Raw genomic sequence first — 20,200 nt, 5'->3', positions numbered from 1 at the left:
CCACGTTAGCCAGATGCACAAGGGGGCGCACACGTCTGGAGTTTGTTTGCAGTGGATGGAACCTGGCATGCCCATTCTTTCTCTCTCTCACTCACTCACTCTTTCTCTGTCGCTCTCAAATAAATAAAAAATAAACAACACAAAAAATATATTTAAAATAAATAAATAAAATGCCTTGTGAAGGGCTGGAGATATGGCTCAGTGGTTAAGGAGCTTGCTTGCAAAGCCTAATAACCTGAGTTCAATTCTCCAGGGCCCATGTAAGGCCAGATGCACAAAGCAGCACATGCATTTGGAGTCCATTTGCAGTGGCTGGAGACCCCGGTGCACCAAATTCTCTGTCTCTCCTCTATCTCTCTGCTTGCAAATAAATTTAAAATTTTTTTAATTTTTGTTTATTTTTATTTATTTATTTGAGAGTGACAGACAGGAAGAGAGAAAGAGGCAGAGAAAGAGAATGGATGCACCAGGGCCTCCAGCCACTGCAAACAAACACCGGATGCGTGCGCCACCTTGTGCATCTGGCTAACATGGGTCCTGGGGAATTGAGCCTTGAATGGAGGTCCTTAGAATTCTCAGACAAGCGCTTAACTGCTAAGCCATCTCACCAGCCCCCAATTTCTTTTTAAATGAGACAGGTGTGGTGGCTCAGGCCTTTCATCCCAGTACTCAGGAGGCAGAGGTAGGAGGAGATCGCTGAGTTCGAGGCCACCCTGAGGCTACATAGTGAATTCCAAGTCAGCCTGTGAAGTACCAGTGCAGGTGCAAGTAGGTGGGGTAACGATGAACTAGGGGACAGGGCTTTCCTTTCAGAACACAGCACCCCCCCCTGAAGTCATAATGATCTGCATGGAGGCAAAGATGGAAGGCTTATTCTCCCTCTTTAATGTCCCCAAGGCTGTCCCCTCCCTGGGCTCTGGGATTCTGACTGACCAGGCACAGGGGTGATGAGGTGACGCTTGGGTGGTGTGTCTTGCCTGGCTGGTCTCAAAGCAGGTGGCCGCACTGGTCAGAGGAGAGAGCAGGTGAGAGGCCATTACCCGTTCTCGGCAGTCAGCTAGATGGGCCTGCCATAGGCTCAGCAGCCTCTGACACCCTCCCTCCCCTCCACTCCACCCCCACCTAGGGCTCAGGAGCCCAAAGTCCTGGCCCAGCTACTGACCTGCCCTGCTCTTCAGGGCCTCGAAGGCCTCCACTTCCACAGGCATCACCATGCTGTCGAAGCGGCCCAGGTCCGTGGGGGCCACCACACTTCTGGGGGAAAGCAAATAGATATGAGGTGAGCAGGGCTCAGTTCCAGGGGGGTGTTCTGAGGGAGGAGCGTTGCTCCTGGTGTCTTGGGGGGGTGGAGGGAGGGAGCCTCCTGCCATAGTCCATTCCTGAAGCCTCTATCCACCTGATATCTCTTAGCAGCAACAGCTTCTCTGGCCTGTCCAGGATGGCCAGCAGGGGGCGCACCAGGTCCTCCACACCTCCTTCATGTACATACTGCAGATAGAAGAATCATGGGTCAGGCAGCAGTGAGGACTCTAGAGCCGGATGAGGGGGGTCCACAGTATATACAGGGGCCAGGGATCTATCTAGCCCTGTAGGAAAGTTTCACCACCACCGCCACCCCGCCCCAGGGTCCACAGGTCTTAGCTCAGTGACCAGGTGAAGTCCTGCAAAAATCATAGCAGACTGCAATAAACAGCAACAGCAACAATGGCTTTGGAATAGGAACCTTTTAAAAGCCTTTCACAGATGGTCTCTTATTTAGTAGCCACTCTAACAGCTGCCATTATTCCTGTTTACACACGAGGAAAGTAAGCCTGAGAGAGAACTTTGCTCAAAGCCACAAAGATAAGGACATATGAGAGCCTAGAACCTGAGATACCAGCCCTTGCTTGTTCTGGTGTTGGAAACTATCCAGGGATGGGACTCTTCTCCATCCCACCCCATCCCACCTCACCCCACCCCCCCGCAGTAGGGAGGAATTCCAATTCATAGCCCTTTGTTTTGGGATGGAATGGTGACTTTGGGGAAAGGATAGTTCTACAGAGAGCCTCTCCATTCAGTTCACTTCTGCCTGGCACTGCCTGGATGCCACTAGCGGGGATGCCACACCCCAGGGACTCTGGAGAACTCAACACTGGGAGACACCCTACTTGGTAGCACACTGCCCCCTGGTGGTGAGAGGGCGACAGTTTCAGAAACACACGGTATCTCTTACGGCGTAGACACAAAGATAGTGGGAGCTCTGGTAGTCAAGAGTGAGTCAGGGATTAACTATTTGGAAATGAATATAAACTACGTGTGGCCCTTAACCTCAGTTGCAGGGACTTACATACATGTACAATACACTTCCTTTTGTCAGGAGAAAGACATACTTAATGCACATCTTTTAAGTCCATAAACCCAAGCCCACCATCCATTAAGTGCCGGGCTCTGACTGGGTGGTGAAGACACCATAATGCAGACCCTGACCCAGATCGTCAAGAAAAGCTCCGTATAGTGTGGATAAAGGGCAGATGAGTCTCATGTCACGGTGAACCACTACAAACCGATGGCAGGGCGGCAGCCAAAGATTTCGAGGAGGGTGGGGGATCAGAGGGGACTGTGCAGAAGCAGTGGCAGCTACGCCAACTCTTACAGGACTGATGCAGGGAAGAACACGGAAGTGGGGGAAGTGCTTCCAGAGTATGTAGAACAATACAGTGAACAGAGGTTTAATGTAGCCTCAGGGTCCATGACGAGCCTTTATGCACAGTTGTAGTATATGTGATTAGTGCCCTCCAAAACCATGCAGTTAACTTGTACTAAGTGGTAGCCCTGGGAAGACTATGGGACCGTTCAGGTTAGAAGGCTGGGAGTTACATCAGGGAGGGATTTTTAAAAAATACTTTAGTTGTGTGTGTTTGCTACTGCAAACAAACACTCTCCTGCTTACATATGTGGCTGGGGAATCCAATCCAAGCTGACAGGCTTAGCAAGCAAACACCTTTAACCACTGAGCCATCTTCCCAGCCCAAATTAAGAAGGGCTTTGAATATGAGAGAAAGCAAGTTGGGCGTGGTGGCGCATGCCTTTACTCCCTGCACTCGGGAAGCAGAGGTAGGAGGATCGCCATGCCATGGAGAGGCCACCTTGAGACTACATAGTTAATTCCAGGTCAGCCTGAGCTAGAGTGAGACCCTACTTTGAAAATCAAGAGAGAGAGAGAAAGAGAGAAACTTACACTCTATTATGTACACTAAGGGGTCACTAGACGGCTTTGGAATTGTAAAGCAATCAGAGAAACAGTTTGGTGGCCGGCCTGGTAGCTGTGAAAGGATGGCTCTGGGAGAACAGAAAGGAGGCCTGGGGCTCAGGGCTGCACAACCCAGTCACTAGGAAACTTTACCTATCCCTTAAGCCAGAGCTCCATCCCAGGATGTGCTGGGGCCTTGGGTCAGGTGTGGACAATATGTAGAGCCTGCAGGTGATACGGGGACACAGTGAAAGGAGGTCCTACATTGGAGGGATGAGGAAAAAGGTGTTGGAAGAATGAAGATATGGACAAAGCGCCCCACCTGGTGGTCAGAGCTCAGAGTTGCAGGTCACTAGATCTGACGTAACCCCATTTAACATTCATTGAATCTACTGTGAACCAGGCCTTGGTAAAAGGATGCATAAGTGACCATTTCTTAGGCTCCCTGTGACAACACATGGCTATACACACATGTTATATGCATAAAATCATGCAGGCATGTGGACATAAATCCCACAGATATGCCAATACACACACTCACCCTAAGCTAGATGAAGGTGGAAGGATCTACATGTGGTTTCCTTTTTTTTTTAAAGTACTTTTTAAACTTTTATTTACTTGAGAGAGAAAGAAGCAGAGGGAGAAAGAGAGAGAGGGAGAGAGAAAGAGAGAGAAAGGGAGAGAATGGGTGCACCAGGGCCTCTAGCTACTGCAAATGAACTCCAGATGCATGCACTACCATGTGCATCTGGCTTATGTGGGTCCTGGGGAATTAAACCTGGGTTCTGAGGCTTTGAAGGCAAATGCTTTAACTGCTAAGCCATCTCTCCAGCCCCATATGTGGTTTTCTGAGACCCCTTGCCCATGGTGTGCCTTGATACAAGCAGTCCACAGGGAACCTACCACAAGGCTACTGGGTTCCCCAAGACAGAGAAATAGGTAAGGACATTTTGGCCTTCCTGGAAGGATAAGTCGCACTCCACAGTCTTCCCAACACTCAGACTCCGGGGAGTCCTTCAAAGCTGACTCCCACCCCACGCTGCAGCCCTCGGGTTTGGTCTGAAGTGGAAGAGAATAGAGAGCCATGTAGGAATTGGGGAGGCTGAGATGTGGAGGGAGGGGGAATGAATGCTTACTTGGGTAACAGGGACTTGAGTCAACAGCCTTGCATCAGGCAATACCTGCTGCTGACTGTCTCAGGAGTAGAAGGGGACACTGGGGACAAGTGTGGGGGTTTGGAGAGGACACAGGTAGGTGCCTGCAAGGACTCACTTCCATCCTCCCACTCAACACCACTCTGCCTCTTCTCCTTAGGTCAAACGTCACTTCCACAGGAGTACTCCTGCGTTATCCTTCATGTCGTCCCTGACCGCACGCCATACGACCACTGGGGGTGTTTAAGTTCTAGTAGGCTCTAGTTGTCATCTATGTTTCCTGTGGTGTGTGTGTGACAGGGGTGACATTTGCTTTTACTCTGAACACTGGCCTCCCAGGAACAAGCCCAGGTAATGGCCAGTGGACAGTAGCCTAAATGAAGGAGAGGCCGGGCTGTGGGGGCTGCAGGCTTACCCGGGAGCAGTGGCGGGTGATTGCCAGCACCTCGTCATCAGTCAGCAGCCTCCTGGCCAGGTCCTGGATGAGGGGTCGACGACTTTCCCAGGCCTGTACCCACTCATCTACATTGGGCAGCTGATTGGAGGGGCTTCCAGACCTGGCAGAGAGCAGGGCCCGGCCTCTCTCCCGGTCTGCAGGGCAGAGGCAAGAAGGTGCAATGGAGCCAGGACTTGGTGGGGTAAGGTAGGGCAGGGGCTTCCCTTTGCGGACAGTGGACCCCAAAGAGGTGAGCCGAGAGAGGCCCAGGGCCCCAGCATGGCTTTGCATAGCAAATCGCCACCAGCGGAGCACTGTTCTCACTGGAGTCCCGGTACAGCCTCTAAGTCCTCTCAAACCTCCAAGCGCCACCACAATCCCTCAAAATGCACTCGCTTCCCTTATCTCTTCTTGTAAGTTTAGCCCGATTCTTTAAGTTGTTGCCGTTATGCAACTCTATCTGTTCCTGCAGGCATGGTTCCAAATGAGTCTAGTCCAAAGCCACTAAGCTGGCCCCCAGCAGGCGTACAAGACCTTGGCATGCAGGACTTACCTCGTCTCAGTCTCCAGGTGACAAACTTCTGCACGGGCCCCACGGCCCCTGCTGTAAAGAAGAAAGTGGCTCAGTTACAAGCTCCGGGCCCCTGGTCTAAAAGGCAGGGGCTGGGCAGACTCAGGAGTTGAGCATTCTGGGCTGGAAGTTGGCAGGGGAGGGACAAGAATCCTGGCTCTGAGGACCTTCAAGGACATTGCTCAGCTAAGACTTCACTCACAGGCAACAGGTGGTCAGTGAAGGTGGCAGATCAAAAGAGGAGGCAGCGTGATCACTGCTTATAGAGATTTGACTTGGAAACAAATGGAGGGAAGACCTCCAAGGACAGAGCTGAGGGGAACCTACCTTTGAATGAGAAAAAAGAGGGTTGGAAGGAGAGGAGTAGCCAAAGAGGTGGGCTAAGAACCACGAGAAAGCAGTGCCCTGGGAGCTGCGGAAAGAAAGGAGAAGAGTGAGGAAGGAGACTGCTCAGCCCTTTAGAGAGATGCCTTCTTTCCCAGACCATCACCTTGAAGCCTCAGGACACCCAACTCCAGCTTCTCATCCTCTGTTGTTTCCACCTGCCCAATGTCTACTCCCCTTTTCGTTGTTGGTTTTTGTTTGTCTGTTTGAGGTAGGGTCTCATTCTAGCCCAGGCTGACCTGGAACTCATGGAGATCTTCCTACCTCCGCTTCCCTAGTGCTGAGATTAAAGGTGTGTGCCTTCACCACCCTTTCTGGAAGCAATACCCTGCTTGTCCTCTGGAGAGCCACCCACCCCAGTTCTCAGCACAGGATAGGCAAGGACAGCACACTTACGGGCCCTGTCTTGCTATCACAGTGGTTTGCCTAGATGACATATGACCCCAGGAGAGTGGGAGAGTCCTTGCCCATTCCTTCTGCTGTTCAGAACTGTTTAAGAAGCACTTTTCCCCCCAGGGTTGCTAAATGATAAGGGCCTTTGAGTTGGCAAAGCTTGTGTGGTAGCAAAGTCAACACATGGGAATGGAGCACCAACAGATAAAGGGGCATTCATGTCACTGTTCAGGTCTTCAGAGGGGCTTACATTAGCAGCTGAGCCAAGAGGGGCGCTTTGAAGCTGGTTTAAGTTAGGGTTCCATCCCATGCAACTCTCAGCCTTAACTCACCCAGCCCAGCTGCTCAGGAAGCCCCCATCCCAGTATAGCCTGAGCTGGGCCTTCAGCCTGAGCCTTGATCTAGAAGTGGCTTTGCTCAAGGATGGTTCTAGAACTGAGTCAGGCCTGTGGAGCTATGACTGGAGGATGTGAAGTCAGATGCCCTAGTGAAAGTGTGCCCTTCCACTGCCACCACTACCAAGCGCACAGGGCTTGGAGCTCAGCTCAGATACTTTCTAGTATCTAGTTGTTGTTGTGACAATCACTCTCCCCTTCTGCAAAACGGACGATGAAGCAGGATGACAATGGCCATCTCATTTTCTGAGCACCTTCTGGGAGTCAGACAAAGCACTAACTCGCATTTGCTAGCTCACTAATTCCCCATATGCCTGAAGAAATGTATCTTACCCTTTCTGTTTTATTTGTGGAGGTGAGTGGTGAGGCAGGGTGTGCTTTTAACTGGGACGTGGTCCATGGACTCCAGCACCTACCTACCTTTCTCCAGGTCCAGGCGAGGGCGGGCTTTGCTGGGGCCTCTGCTGTCCAGTGTCCAGGCCTCTCTGTGCCCATCCCCTGCTGGCCGCCCCTGTCGCCCTCCCTTGAAGAAGAGGTTCATCAGTGTCTTGGAGCGCTGCAGGGCCCCCTTCTCTCCAGGAGACCCCGACTTCTCCTTCTTCCGCTGCTTCTTCTCTTCTGCAGACACAAGGGAGCCCCCAGGGGGCTGGAGGGTGGGCAAAAGGGAAGGACAAGGGCCAGGGGTATAGGACAGGGCAGAGAGAAGGGAGAGGGGCAGACATGATCTGCAGCTAGACGAGGGTAGGAGTGGGTGGGGGAGGGATCCTCCTCCAGCTGTCTCCCCCTCCCACCACCACACAGCTACAGGTATGTAAAGAACCCGTGTGTGTGTGTGTGTGTGTGTGTGTGTGTGTGTGTGTGTGTGTGAGCAGGCCTGGGACTCCAGGTTAAATGGACTGGAATTAGGTTTAGTTTGAGACCCAGAATTGATCAAAACTAGGACTGGGACTGAGGATAGGTTTGGGACCTCGGCTTGGTTTAAAATGGACTTCAGGGGACTGGAGATGGTTCAGGTAATGACACTTGCAAAGCCTGCTGGTGTGGATTCAATTTCCTAGCACCCACATAAATCCAGATGCACAAAGTGTATTTCTAGTATTCATTTATAGTGGCAAAAGACCCTGGTGTGTGCCCCCCCCACATGTGAAAATAAATAATAAAATATTTAAGAAACAAAACAGATTTCAGAGCAGGGTCTGAGAATACTCTAGAGTTGTTGCTTGGTCAAGGCCCATGGCAAAGGGAAATTTGGGTTGGTCCTTGGAGTTTGAGCACGTTTTAGACCAGGAGCTATGGAGAAAGTAGCAGCCACCCATCCCTTACGTACCCCAGAGGGTCAGGTGGCTCTGGGAGCGTGTGATGGGGGGCCGGGGTCGGCTGAGGGCCAGCAACAGAGCAGTCTTGGGAGACTGTGAGAGTGCAGAGTCAAGGCGGCAGGCAGAAGAGGTGCCCTCGGAACGGATGGCTGTGTCTTTGAGGATGACAGTGGGCCGCACACTGCACCAGGTCTCCACATGGCCCCCCAAATCTGGCTCAGTCTGTATGGCTGTGTCTGCCCGGCCCCAGCCTGGGCCATGGCTGCAGGATTCCTCAGGCCCAAGACAGACATCCATGTGGTCAGAGGGGAGAGAGCCCGAGCTGCAGGGGACACTGGAGGCATAGGACGAGACACTGGAGCCACTTTCGGAGGCTGGTGACAGCTGCTGCAGCAACCCATTGCTCACTGCAAGGAGGGGAGGCATGGCATCTCAGGGACCTGCCTGGTTTGCCTTGATGCCCTGCCAGGCTCCCAGACCACCCTTGGGCTTGAGGGTGGAGGAAGGAACCTTGAGGCAGTGGTGGAGGTCAGAGCCACCAGCTGCTCAGCTATTACACCAGGGACATGTGAGAGGCCTCAGCAAGTCACTTCTATTCATCCACTGGGGCTCTGGGCCTAAAAGAGCTTGGAATTGAATCTGCAAGCCCTGGAGGGAACAGTTTGGGGATGTGAGAAGGTTCAGAGGGCATCACGGTCTCAATCTTTCCTTCTTCCAGATCCCAGCCACATCCCTGGACCACAAACCTTCTTCATTATCCTTGGGGACTTACGTCTATCCAGCCAGCAGTACTCAGAAACCATCTCTTTGTACGCAGGGTACCGGCCAGTTTCCTGGGGGAGGACATGTAGGTGTGAGAGGGACAGTAAGAAGCAGGCAAGGTGGGATAAGAGTAAATGTTTTCTTCTACTTCACTCCTGAGTCTGTCCTGCTTAACCGCCAGACTGGCGTGCACACGTTCCTTCCTTCCTTTCCTCCCTCCTTCCCTCCTTCCTTCCTTCCTTTCCTCCCTTTTCTCCCTCCCTCCCTCCCTCCCTCCTTCCCTCCCTCCCTCCCTCCCTCCCTCCCTCCCTCCCTCCCTCCCTCCCTCCCTCCCTCCTTCCCTCCTTCCTTCCTTCCTTCCTTCCTTCCTTCCTTCCTTCCATTTCATGGTAGGGTTTCACTCTAGCCCAGGCTGACCTGAAATTCACTATGTCGTCTCAGGGTGGCCTCAAAATCACAGTGATCCTCCTACCTCTGCCTCCCCAGTGCCACCACGCCCGGCTGATTTTTTATGTTTATTTATTTTTTATTAGAGAGAGAGAGAAAACGAAAGAGGCACAGAGAGAGAGAGAGAGAATGGGCACACCAGGGCCTCCAGCCACTGCAAATGAATTCCAGATGCATGCACCACCTTATGCGTCTGACTTAAGTGGGTACTGGAGAATCAAATGTGGGTCCTTAGGTTTCACAGACAAATGCCTTAACTAATAAGCCATCTCTCTAGCCCCAGACTGCTTTATTTCTAAACATGCCAATCTTCTTTGTCGCTTAGGGCCTCTGCCCTTGCTCTTCCTCCCACTTATTCCCTCTTCCCTAGGCTCAGCATGTGGCCAACTTGTTCTCCCTCTTTAAGTGCCACTCCCTCAGGAGTCCTCTGCTGAGTCCTCTCCTGCCCCAGTTCAGGGCCTTCCTAAATCACCCCATCCCATCCTTCTGCTAATTTCTTTTCTTTTTTTCTTTCTTCCTGTTTTTGTTTTTTTTTTTTTGAGGTAGGGTCTCGTTGTAGCCCAGGCTGACCTGGAATTCACTATGGAATCTCAGGGTGGCCTCGAACTCACGGCAGTCCTCCTGCCTCTGCCTCCTGAGTGCTGGGATTAAAGGCGTGCGCCACCACGCCCAGCTTCCTTCTGCTAATTTCTTGATAGCACTTGTCACCATTTCCATTATCTGGTTTATCTGTCCTGCTCACAGCTGCAGCCTCACACCTAGCCCCACTGATGCTGAAGTTACTGCTGAACAGCCAGGTGTGGCGGTGCGTGAATGTTATCCAACTGGGAGGCCTGGGTTGCACAGGCAGTTCAGAGCAACATTGCCTGGGCAACACTGTGAGACCCTGTCTCCAAAGACCAAAGCCTGAACCAACACACACACACACACACACACACACACACACACACACACACACACACGCCCTACTGCATGAATGAGCTGTGGCCGAGTAGAAGGGAAGAGGGAGGCCTGAGATAAGCTGAGAGGGAAGACAGACAGGGGAGGGATGAATGTGGAGAGGTGGTAGTCACGGGAGGGGGATGGGCAGCAAGGCGTTGGATGGGTGAGAAGGGTGATGCTGGGGAAGAAGAAGTCCTGGTGGACACTAGAGGAGAGAAAGGCATCGCCTATGACCGCAGAGCTAGCGAGACCTGGTCCCCAGGCCGGCGTGAGAGCCACATGAATAATGGATCCCATCACCTCCCGGGGAAACCCAACCCCTCGCTCCAGCCCAGCTCTCTTTGTCCTGGGGATTCCCCTAGTCCAGGTCCTGCTCAGAGCTGCAGCTACCACTCCACACTTTCGGGGAGAGAGGGGGGCCGTCAGTCCTTCATCCCTAGGTCTTCCCCATTCACAAGAGGAGGCGCTGCTCTAGGATACGGGGTGCAGGGCTGGAGTTGGGCCACTCTACTGATCAGCTGAGTAACACGCTGGCTTATGAGATACTGTACTTCTCTCAGCCTCAGTTTCCTCTTTTCCCAAATGGGGATGAGAACAATGTCTTGCTCTCCCTTCCATGTGGCTGTGGAAATAGCACCAGTGGCAGTAAAAAGAGCCCAGTTAGAAGAACTAAGACGGTCCGGAAGTCCCTTCTCCACTCCAGCCTCACCCTCACTTCCGTGGTCCTGCTTACCTTGATGGTCAACATGATGTGGGTTTGGCCCTTCAGTACCTCTACGGCCTGACTATGGCTGATGTCATCGAACCTGACACCGTTGGCCGCCAGGACTTGGTCTCCTACTTTAATGCCATTCTCTTCAGCCAGCCCGCCATGATCCACTCTGCACACAGACAGGTGTCAGAAGATGAGGTCCTGGCCTGCCTCTCTTCCTCCCATCTAGACACCCTTCACTCAGCCACGGAGATAGCCACACTCCTTGGTCCCATCTTGGTGACAACACCCACCCCTCCCCAGGCCCCATCCTGACCTAGACCCTCATTTGAACATGTAGTTGGCCAAGCCTCATGGACTGGCCAAGCCTAGGGCCCACTCTCAGCCCTAGCCCAACCCCTTAGCTGGCTCATTTTCCCCCTGCCCTCACTTGGACACATAGATGCCCAGGCCAAATTCCTTGCCCCCTCGGATGTTGAAGCCTAGGCAGAAGTCATCAGAGGTTGTATACAGGTGGACGATGCGTCTTACACCATCTTCTGAGCTGCTGTCCGATGGTGTGGAACTGCACTTTTCCACCACAAGCCGCCGGTTCACCACATCCACCCTACAATAGTTCAAGGGCCATCAGCCACCCCCCTCCCTAACTTCCTGGCTCAGCAGCCTTCACAGTTGCTTGGGAAAGGAGTGGTTCTATTTGTGGGTCTCCCCTGGCTCGAGATCTTCAGTGGGACATAGATTTCATCAGATCCGGCGAACCGTCCTAACCCACCACCGTGGCATGGCTGCTCCATGCAAGGCTAAATTTTTCATTTCTATTTCGTTTTTGGTGCTGGGGAATGGTACCCAGGGCTTGGAATAGGCTCAGCATAGTGCTCTACCACCAGCTTAGCCCTCAACCTAGAGTCCCATTTCTGATGCTTACAAGACACCTGGGGAGGTGGTGTCCTGGATCTGGGGTGCCCAGCTGCAGCGGGAAGCAGACAGAGACCAGAGCAGGGCTATTGGGGGAAAGGGGAGAGGAGGTACAGGTGCGTAGAGGGGGAGAAACTGGGAAGTTAGGGCCAGGACAGGTGCTTCTTACCATGTGGTCTTTTCCTTGGAGAATTTGATGCCTGGCACACGGCCCATGCGCCTCACCATCATGTGCAGGCGACTGCTGCTGGTCAGGACCTTCACGGCACTGCCCATGGTGGTGCTCTCCAGACTCAGCCCATTCACCTCTGTGATCTTGTCCCCCACACACAGGCCAGCCCTCTCTGCACAAGAGCAGGGAGGAAACAGCCTTCTTCCTCCGGAGCAGCGGATCTTCAGAGTGGGCTCAGGAGAACACGCACACGCACCCCTGATTCACTCATCCCAAGAGTGGGTCACGCTTTCCACCAGATCCAGCCCCCAGAGAAGCAGCAGTTCCATTCTTTGATCTCATTCCCCACTGAGTCAGGGGCACATCCAAAGCCAGGACACCCTTCTCACCTGCACTGCTCCCTTCTTCCACCTTGCTGACGAAGATCCCCAGGCCATGCTCGGAGCCACCCCGAACACTGAAGCCCAGCCTGCCTGCGGCGCTCTTCTCCACCCGCACCGCGTGGATGATGTCACTTTCGTCACTGTTGGCTGTGGGATGACCACGTAGGCATGACCTCCGTGTTGATTCTTGCACTGAAGGCCTGGGGTCTTTAACTTGGAGTCCATAAAGGCTGGGTTTCTGGGTATAACCCAACACAGGCAACTAGGGCCATCAATGGAGGGGTGGTATGCACACCTTGCCTGGCTGAATTTGATTTTTTTTTGTGATAGGGTCTGACTATATAGCCTAGGATGACTTTAAGAGATGATTCTAGGTCTGGTAAGATGGCTTAGTAGTTAAGGGGCTTTCCTGCAAAGCCAAAGGACCCAGGTTTAACTCCCCAGGACCCACATAAGCCAGATGCACAAGGTGGCGCATGTGTCTGGAGATTGTTTGCAGTGGCTGGAAGCCCTGGCATGCCCATTCTCTCTCTGTCTCTTTCTCTCTCTCTTTCTCACATAAATAAAGAAAAATAAATTATTTCTTTTACAAAAGAGATTATTCTAAGTAGTGAGATCATAGGTGAGCATTACCATTCTTTTTTTTATTATTTAGAAAGATTTTATTTTATTTTTAAATTTTTATTAACATTTTCCATGATTATAAAAAAATATCCCATGGTACTTCCCTTATTTTATTTTTTAAAATTTATTTATTTGAGAGTGACAGACAGAGAGAGAAAGAGGGGGAGAGAGAGAAAGAGAGACAGGAGAGTGGGCGTGACAGGGCTTCTAGCCACTGCAAATGAACTCCAGACATGTGCACTGCCCTTGTGCATCTGGTTAACATGGGTCCTGGGGAATCAAGCCTCTAACCTGGGTCCTTAGGCTTCACAGGCAAGTGCTTAACCACTAAGCAATCTCTCCAGCCCTTAGAAAGATTTTATCATAGAGATTATGGATAGAATTTAGGAGAAGGAAGGAATGTAAAGCTCTTGCCCAAGAGGAAGCATGAGGAGGTCCTGGAAAATGGAAAAGCCCCACCCCACCCCATTTTCTTGTTGGTTTGTTTTAAATCTAAAAACTAGATGTGATGATAGCCCAGATTCAAAATTCCAACATTGGGAAGGCTGAGTTAGAGGAATCACAGGTGAAATCCTATCTCAAAAAGTGGGGTGGATTGCCAAAGCCCTTGGTTTCCCACCAGGAATAGATAAGACCCTATTGCTGAAGACTCCACATACTTGGGCTGCAAGGCCACTGAGAAATCCTGCTGGAACTGAACTGATATCCTCCTCCATGTAGATCAGCTGACAGAAAGCTGGAAGAAGCCATTTTGCATGCAATTCAATGGGAGAAAGAGAAATCACCAGTGAAGATACTCAACAGTGGACACAGCAAGTCTTATATTTGGCCAGCCAGGCCCAGTGAGCCAACGGGTGCAATAGTGGCACGTCTATCAGGGTGGAAACCAACTGCCCTCTAATTGGACTGGAGGCCCACTCCATGGGAGGGAATACATCCCTGATACTGAAAACTTAAAACAGGAGTAGTCATGAGCCCTAGGGGTGTAACGTCTGCTGCTGTCTGGCTAAATGTATATACTATGCTTATCAAACTGCCCAGTAAGCACTTCTTTTAATGTTCATACTACTACTGTTCATGCTACTCTCACTTTTGGTAGAGAAACTTCTCTTTTCAGATGGCAGGGGCCTTGGGATGACTCAGAAAGTATCATGGTGCTGGAAAGAAGTGACCGGAGTACTCAGTACTGTAATATCTCTATTACACCTTCCAAGGCTCAGGGTCTAATGCGGAAGAGGTGACAGAAAGAATGTAAGAGCCAAAGGAAAGGTAGGACTCCTTACAACGTGCTCCTTTCAGACACAAAATGGCCTGGATATCCATGACCTCACAGTGCCTGCCTACCTACACAAGACCATCATAAGAGGAGGGAAAGATCATGACATCAAAATTAAAAGAGAGACTGATTGAGATGGGGAGGGATACGATGGAGAATAGAGTTTCAAAGGGGAAAGTGGGGGAAGGGAGGATATTACCATGGGGTATTTTTTATAATCATGGAAGTTGTTAATAAAAATTTAGAAAAGAAAAGTGGGGCCGGGTGTGGTGGCGCACGCCTTTAATCCCAGCACTCGGAAGGCAGAGGTAGGAGGATCACCATGAGTTCAAGGCCACCCTGAGACTACAGAGTTAATTCCAGGTCAGCCTGGACCAGAGTGAGACCCTACCTCGAAAAAACCAAAAAAAAAAAAAAAATAATAATAATAAAAGAAAAGAAAAGTGGGGCGGGGTGGGGGGAGACTGGGAAAATGGTTCAGCTGTTAAAGAACTGGCCTACAAAGCCTGCCAACCTGAACTGACACCCTCTCCAGCACCCACATAAAGCTGGATGCAAATAATGCGTGTTCCTGTGACCCCAGCATGCCAACATGCCTACAACAATGGTTGTCATGGCAGACCTCCTTCAAAGAAGTATAAAAGAGCAAAGACATCTCAAGGCTGTCTGAGCTTCACTTATACATGCCCATACACACATGCACGCAAATAAATTTATTTATTTATTTTTGAGGTAGGGTCTCACTCTGGCCCAGGCTGACCTGGAATTCACTATGTAGTCTCAGGGTGGCCTTGAACTCATGGTGATCCTCCTACCTCTGCCTCCAGAGTGCTAGAATTAAAGGTGTGTGCCACCACACCCAGCCCAATATATATATGTTTTTATAAAGCAAACTGGGCATGGTGGTGCACGCCTAATAGCTCAATGCTGTGAAGGCAGAGGCAAAAGGACTGCCACAAGTTTAAAGCCACTGTAGTCTATAGAGCAAGTTTCAGGCCAGCCAGAATGACATAGTGAGTTCTTGTTTCAGGAAAAGAAAGAAAAAAAAATTCAAAAACCTCAACAACTTAAGTTCTGGATGTCTCTACTACTGGAATTTGGCTTTACTTTTGCTTTGTCTATCTCTCCTTTCATCTACCTTTCTTTTACTTATTTTTCTTTTGTTTTCTTTAAAATAGTTTATTTTTATTTATTTGACAGAGAGAAAGGAGAGAGACACAGAGAGAGAATGGACATGCCAGGGCCGCCAGCCACTGCAAATGAACTCCACATGCATGTGCCACCTTGTGCATCTGGCTAATGTGGGTCCTGGGGAATTGAACCTGGGTCCTTTGGCTTGCGGGCAAACGCCTTAACCACTAAGACATCCCTCTAGCCCTTTTTTTTTTTCCTAAGGTAGGGTCTTGCTTTAGCCCATGTTGACCTGGAATTCACTATGTAGTCTCAGGGTGGCCTTGAATTCATAGTGATCCTCCTACCTCTGCCTCTGAGTGCTGATTAAAGGCACATGTCATCATGCCCAGCCTCTTTCCTTCCCCCCTTCCTTCCTTCCTTCCTTCCTTCCTTCCTTCCTTCCTTCCTCCCTCCCTTCCTTCTTCCCTTCCTTTTTTTTTAAGAGAGAGAGGAAGGCAGAAAGAGTGAGTATGGGCATGCAAGGCCGTTTGCCACTGCAAACATACTCCAGACATATGAGCCACTTTGTGCATCTTGCTTTACGTGGACACTGGGAAATCAAGCCCAGGCTGTCAGACTTTGCAAGCAAGCACCTTTACCCACTTTAACCACATTTCTCCAGCCCTCTTTCTTCTTATTTGTGGTGGGCGGGGGCGGGAGAGTAGATGGGACTGGAGATCAGACTCAGGGCTTTGTCCATGCCAGGCAAGTGTTCTACCACTGAGCTACGTCCCTGCCCCCAACCTTGCTCTTAGTCCAAAAGTCCTGGCCAGCTCGAAAAGTTTGGAAACATTCTCATGTCTATTGTGTCGCCTCGAATTTTCCTTCAGGATTCCTCCATCTTGTGTCACTATTGCTTAGTCACACGTTTACTGTCTCCTGTCAGACTCCTTCCATGACTGCAAGCTCAATCACGGTAGGGACGTTGTAACTCTTCTTAGCCAATATATATATATATATATATATATATATATATATAATATATAATACATCCCTCATATATTGGACAGGGCATGAACATTCACAAGCATTTCTGAATATATGAAAGAATAAACAGATCTGGAAAGATGTCTCAGTGGTTAAGTGTATGCCTGCAAAACTTGATGGCTTGGGTTCGATTCCCCAGTACCAATGTAAAGCCAGATTCACAAAGTGGCACATGCATCTGGAACGCCATTTGCAGTGGAAGGAGGTCCTAACATGCCCATTCTCTCTTTGTCTCTCCCCCCTTTCTCTGCTTGTAAGTAAATAATAAATAAAATGAATAAAAAGGTGCTGGAGAAATGGCTTAGTGGTTATGGTGCTTACCTATGAAGCCTAAGGACTCATGTTCTACTCTCCAGGTCCCACATAAGCTAGACACACAGTAATGCAAGTGCTCAAGATCGCACATGCGCACAAAGGGGCACACGTGTCTGGAGACTGCAGTAGCTGAAGGCTCTGGTGCACCAATTCTCTCTCTCTCTCATTCTTACTTTTTTGGTTGTTTATTTTTATTTATTTATTTATTTGAGAGTGACAAACAAAGAGAGAAAGAGGCAAGAGAGAGAGGAGAGCGGGTGCGCCAGGGCTTCTAGCCACTGCAAACGAACTCCAGACATGTGCGCCCCCTTGTGCATCTGGCTAACATGGGTCCTAGGGAATTGAGCCTTGAACCGGGGTCCTTAGGCTTCACATGCTTACCCGCTAAGCCGTCTCTCCAGCCCTCATTCTTACTCTTGCTCTCACTTTCACCCTCTCACATTAAAAAAAAAAAAAAGCCAGTCTGTTGGACTTGCCTCAAAAGAAAAGAATAAATGGACAAATGAATGAATGATCAATCTAGGAGAGGAGGGCTGGAGGGATTGCTTAGTGGTTAACACACTTCCCTGTAAAGCCAAAGGACCCAGGTTTGATTCCCCAGAACCCACATACACCAGGTATACAAGGTGGTGCATGCATCTGGAGTTCATTTGCAGTGGCTGGAGGCCCTGGTGCATCCATTCTCTCTCTCTGCCTCAAATAAGTAAATTCAAAAAACTAAAAAATTAAATAAAAACAAAGTAGGAGAGGAGAAATGACTGGTTTGAATTAAATGCATTTTTTTGCCAGGTGTGGTGGCACATGCCTTTAATCACAGCAGAAGTAGGAGGATCATCGTGAGTTCAAGGCCATCCTGAACATAGTGAATTCCAGTCAGCCTGGGCTAGAGTGAGACCCTACCTCAAAAAAAATGCACCTTTATAGAACCAATTGAATATAAGGGGTTAGTGGGGCCTCATGGGTTTCCCCTATCTGAGATGATAGGTCATTGAGCTTATTCCTTATATCCCTGCTTTAGTTCCCTGACGGGGTACTGATGAGAACATAGGGTAAGGACCCTAGGCTTTGGAATGGATGATGTCTGGGCCCAGGCAGAAGGGAGGATTCTGGGATCAGAGCTCCCAGCCCCATCAAGGTGGGGCCAGATGAGAGCTATCTCCCAATCCTGCACTATATACTGGTTGATAGTGGCACTCAGATAAGCCAGGAACAGAAAGCATGAAACTTCTGGAGAAGGTTCCTATCAGGGACAGCGTGAATAGTCCTTGCATGATAGACAGGCAAGGAGTAAGTACATGTGTGCAGTACTGCGTAGTTGTTTTAACAGTCGGACCAGCAAGGGTGGAACTGTAGTGCCCTCTGTGGCCCCAGTGTCCCAGGTCTCCTCTGGGAATTTCTGCTCCTCTGATCAGAAGGGCAGTGGGGACCTCAGCAGTGCCCTGCCCCTCTCTTAAGGGTAATGCCCACAATGGTGGATGATGGGAGAGAATGTTCCAGGTCATTCCTTAAACAGTGTGCTCACCCCTACCCCAGCCATCAGCGGAGGGGGTCAAAAATGCCCAGTTATGTCAGAGAAAGAAGCAGGGCCCGAAAAGTCCAGCCTGGAATCCATCCAGGGGAACTCTGCCGGCTAAGAAAGAGGAGATGAGCTGGAGATATTTATCTGGTTTTGCCTACAGAAAGCCCAGGCCCACAGGGCCTCACTTCCCTCCTGATATTCAAGGTCCTGTCTTGCTTACTAGCTCTTTGTCGCCTCACATCTGTCACTATAGCACTGGTTTCAAAGTGCCTGCTCTACTATGCTCCATGCTTTTGGCTTCCAACGTCTGTGGGGGATGGCATCACCCAATCACTAGCTGTCTTTGTCTCTTTGTCTTCAAGTTCTGCCACACCACACATTTCCAGAGGGCGAAAAATGGAGCTTCATTTCTGTAGGGCCCCTTCAGGACTGAACCGGGGTGGACACCAAATGGGTGTGCAACAACACAGCATCAGACAACCCCACAAAGCTTAGGCTGTCCTCTCCTTTGAGACCCAGCCCTAGGGCTCCCTCTCTGGCCCTCAACCCCACCGCTCTCTCCCTCTTGTAAACACTTGGGGCTCTGTCTTTGGGCCCCTCCCCTGCCCCTGAAGCCTGGGGCACTGACAATTGGCTGGTTGGTGGAGGACGCCCTTCTTCACCTTGCCCCACTTCTGAAGGCATACACACATGGGTTTGGAGGAAGGCAGAGCCCATGGGAGGGAGGAACGGCTCAGCACCCTGCCTTGCTCATCTGGGCCCTAATATGTCACACATGTGCCATTCTCTGCCATCACGGCCCCATCTCCCACCTCTGACCCTTCTACAGTCCTGAAACCCTAAGAGTCAATGCTGGAGGACAGGCAAGGGTGGATGGAAGAGTGCGTAGGTATCCTTCCTTCCCTAAGATTCCCATCTCTTGGATTCCCCTCAGTCTCCTCCTACTTCATGCTCCCTGTCCGCAGGCAAACCCTCCCCATCCTCCAAGCCTCCAAGCCAGTGCTAGGCCGCACACTCACCTTCGATGGGGGAGTTGATGAGAATGACTCTGCCCATGGGGGATGAGGCTCGAATTCCACGGGGGGGCCCATTCAGCAGGCGTTGTTGCTTCCTCAGCAGGTATCGCGTTGCGGTGGAACCACAGTCGCTGCCCAGGTGGCCTCGGGAAGAGAGAGAACTCAGAGATCCTGAGCTAAGTTCTCCTAAGCCCAGTGGGTCAAAGCCCACTGTGAAACCACGTGCCATGGTGGCCAGACCAGGGCAGTGCCCTACAGGCCCGGAAGGAGCATGCTACCCCACCAGAGGCTGGCCACGAGTGCGCTGGGCTCCATGCGCTCTCTGTGCAGGGCTGGGCTCTCAAAGAGGAGGACCGAATCCCTCAAGTGCGCTGTCTCTTAGGAGTGTGAGCTGTGGACCTGAGTAGGGAGAACAAAGATAGGGGAAGAGTGTTCTGTGCTGCCCTAGCTCCCCCAGAACTTTCATCCCTCCACTTGAGCATGCTGCCCTTCTATGTCTTTAGCCCCCACCTCTCCAACCAGGACCACTACGTGAGACTTCGGGAGCTGTTTATACCAGGCGGGTCAAGAGCTCTCCTTCATTTCTACTCTCAGCGGAGTCGTCTACCCTGTCCCCATTCCTCAGCTGATGTTCCGATGGCACAGGTGGGATTATTGCAGGACTCTGGGGCTTCAAGCAATGCAACACAAAGGGATGTGGGGGTCAGGACACTGCAACAGCTCTCTTGTGTACGCGAGTAGGGGCCAACATGCTGAGCAAGGCTTCAGGACCTGGGACAGCTGCAACCTCGCCGACCCCCCCCCCCCCCCTGCCACCCCCGGGTAGTCCCCAGGCTCCAGGATGCTGCTGCGGTCTAAAGCGGCTGCGTGATCTCCAGGCACGTTTGCGAGATCTGCTGGAAAGGGTCCCATAACCACCCGTATGAAACCACCGGCCAAGTTCCCCAGAGCACCTCTGGGACCAAGAAGGCAAGCTTCACCCCGGCGGGTCCTCCCGGCCCCCACCCCTAAGGCTCGGCCCCTCACCTGCTCGCGCCCGCGGCCGCTGCAGCTGGCGTCGGGCGCTCGGGCCACTGCAC

General features: G+C 51.1%; 1 protein-coding gene across 3 annotated transcripts in view; it reads right to left on the bottom strand.

Annotated features, from left to right (window-relative positions):
- The window catches only part of Pdzd7 (PDZ domain containing 7), a 24,146-nt gene extending 3,946 nt beyond the window's left edge, over nucleotides 1-20,200 (bottom strand). The window contains exons 1-14 of one of the 3 annotated variants that reach the window (XM_004659249.3): nucleotides 20,148-20,200; nucleotides 19,125-19,520; nucleotides 12,218-12,358; nucleotides 11,826-12,000; nucleotides 11,172-11,348; nucleotides 10,763-10,910; nucleotides 8,651-8,711; nucleotides 7,890-8,285; nucleotides 6,983-7,180; nucleotides 5,373-5,423; nucleotides 4,799-4,974; nucleotides 1,397-1,488; nucleotides 1,163-1,254; nucleotides 934-1,005 (exon numbers count right to left, since the gene is read on the bottom strand). In XM_004659249.3, coding sequence (XP_004659306.2) covers nucleotides 934-1,005; nucleotides 1,163-1,254; nucleotides 1,397-1,488; nucleotides 4,799-4,974; nucleotides 5,373-5,423; nucleotides 6,983-7,180; nucleotides 7,890-8,285; nucleotides 8,651-8,711; nucleotides 10,763-10,910; nucleotides 11,172-11,348; nucleotides 11,826-12,000; nucleotides 12,218-12,358; nucleotides 19,125-19,350 — 2,005 coding nt within the window. In that variant the 5' untranslated portion in view covers nucleotides 19,351-19,520; nucleotides 20,148-20,200. Of the gene's footprint in view, nucleotides 1-933; nucleotides 1,006-1,162; nucleotides 1,255-1,396; nucleotides 1,489-4,798; nucleotides 4,975-5,372; nucleotides 5,424-5,717; nucleotides 5,803-6,982; nucleotides 7,209-7,889; nucleotides 8,286-8,650; nucleotides 8,712-10,762; nucleotides 10,911-11,171; nucleotides 11,349-11,825; nucleotides 12,001-12,217; nucleotides 12,359-19,124; nucleotides 19,521-20,147 lie in introns of those variants that run through there. The other 2 variants (XM_045147912.1, XR_006636819.1) reach the window with 2 other exon arrangements.

Source organism: Jaculus jaculus, chromosome 1 (genome assembly GCF_020740685.1).
Source record: "Jaculus jaculus isolate mJacJac1 chromosome 1, mJacJac1.mat.Y.cur, whole genome shotgun sequence".
Taxonomy (NCBI): domain Eukaryota; kingdom Metazoa; phylum Chordata; class Mammalia; order Rodentia; family Dipodidae; genus Jaculus; species Jaculus jaculus.
This window is presented reverse-complemented; position numbering and strand designations above follow the sequence as displayed.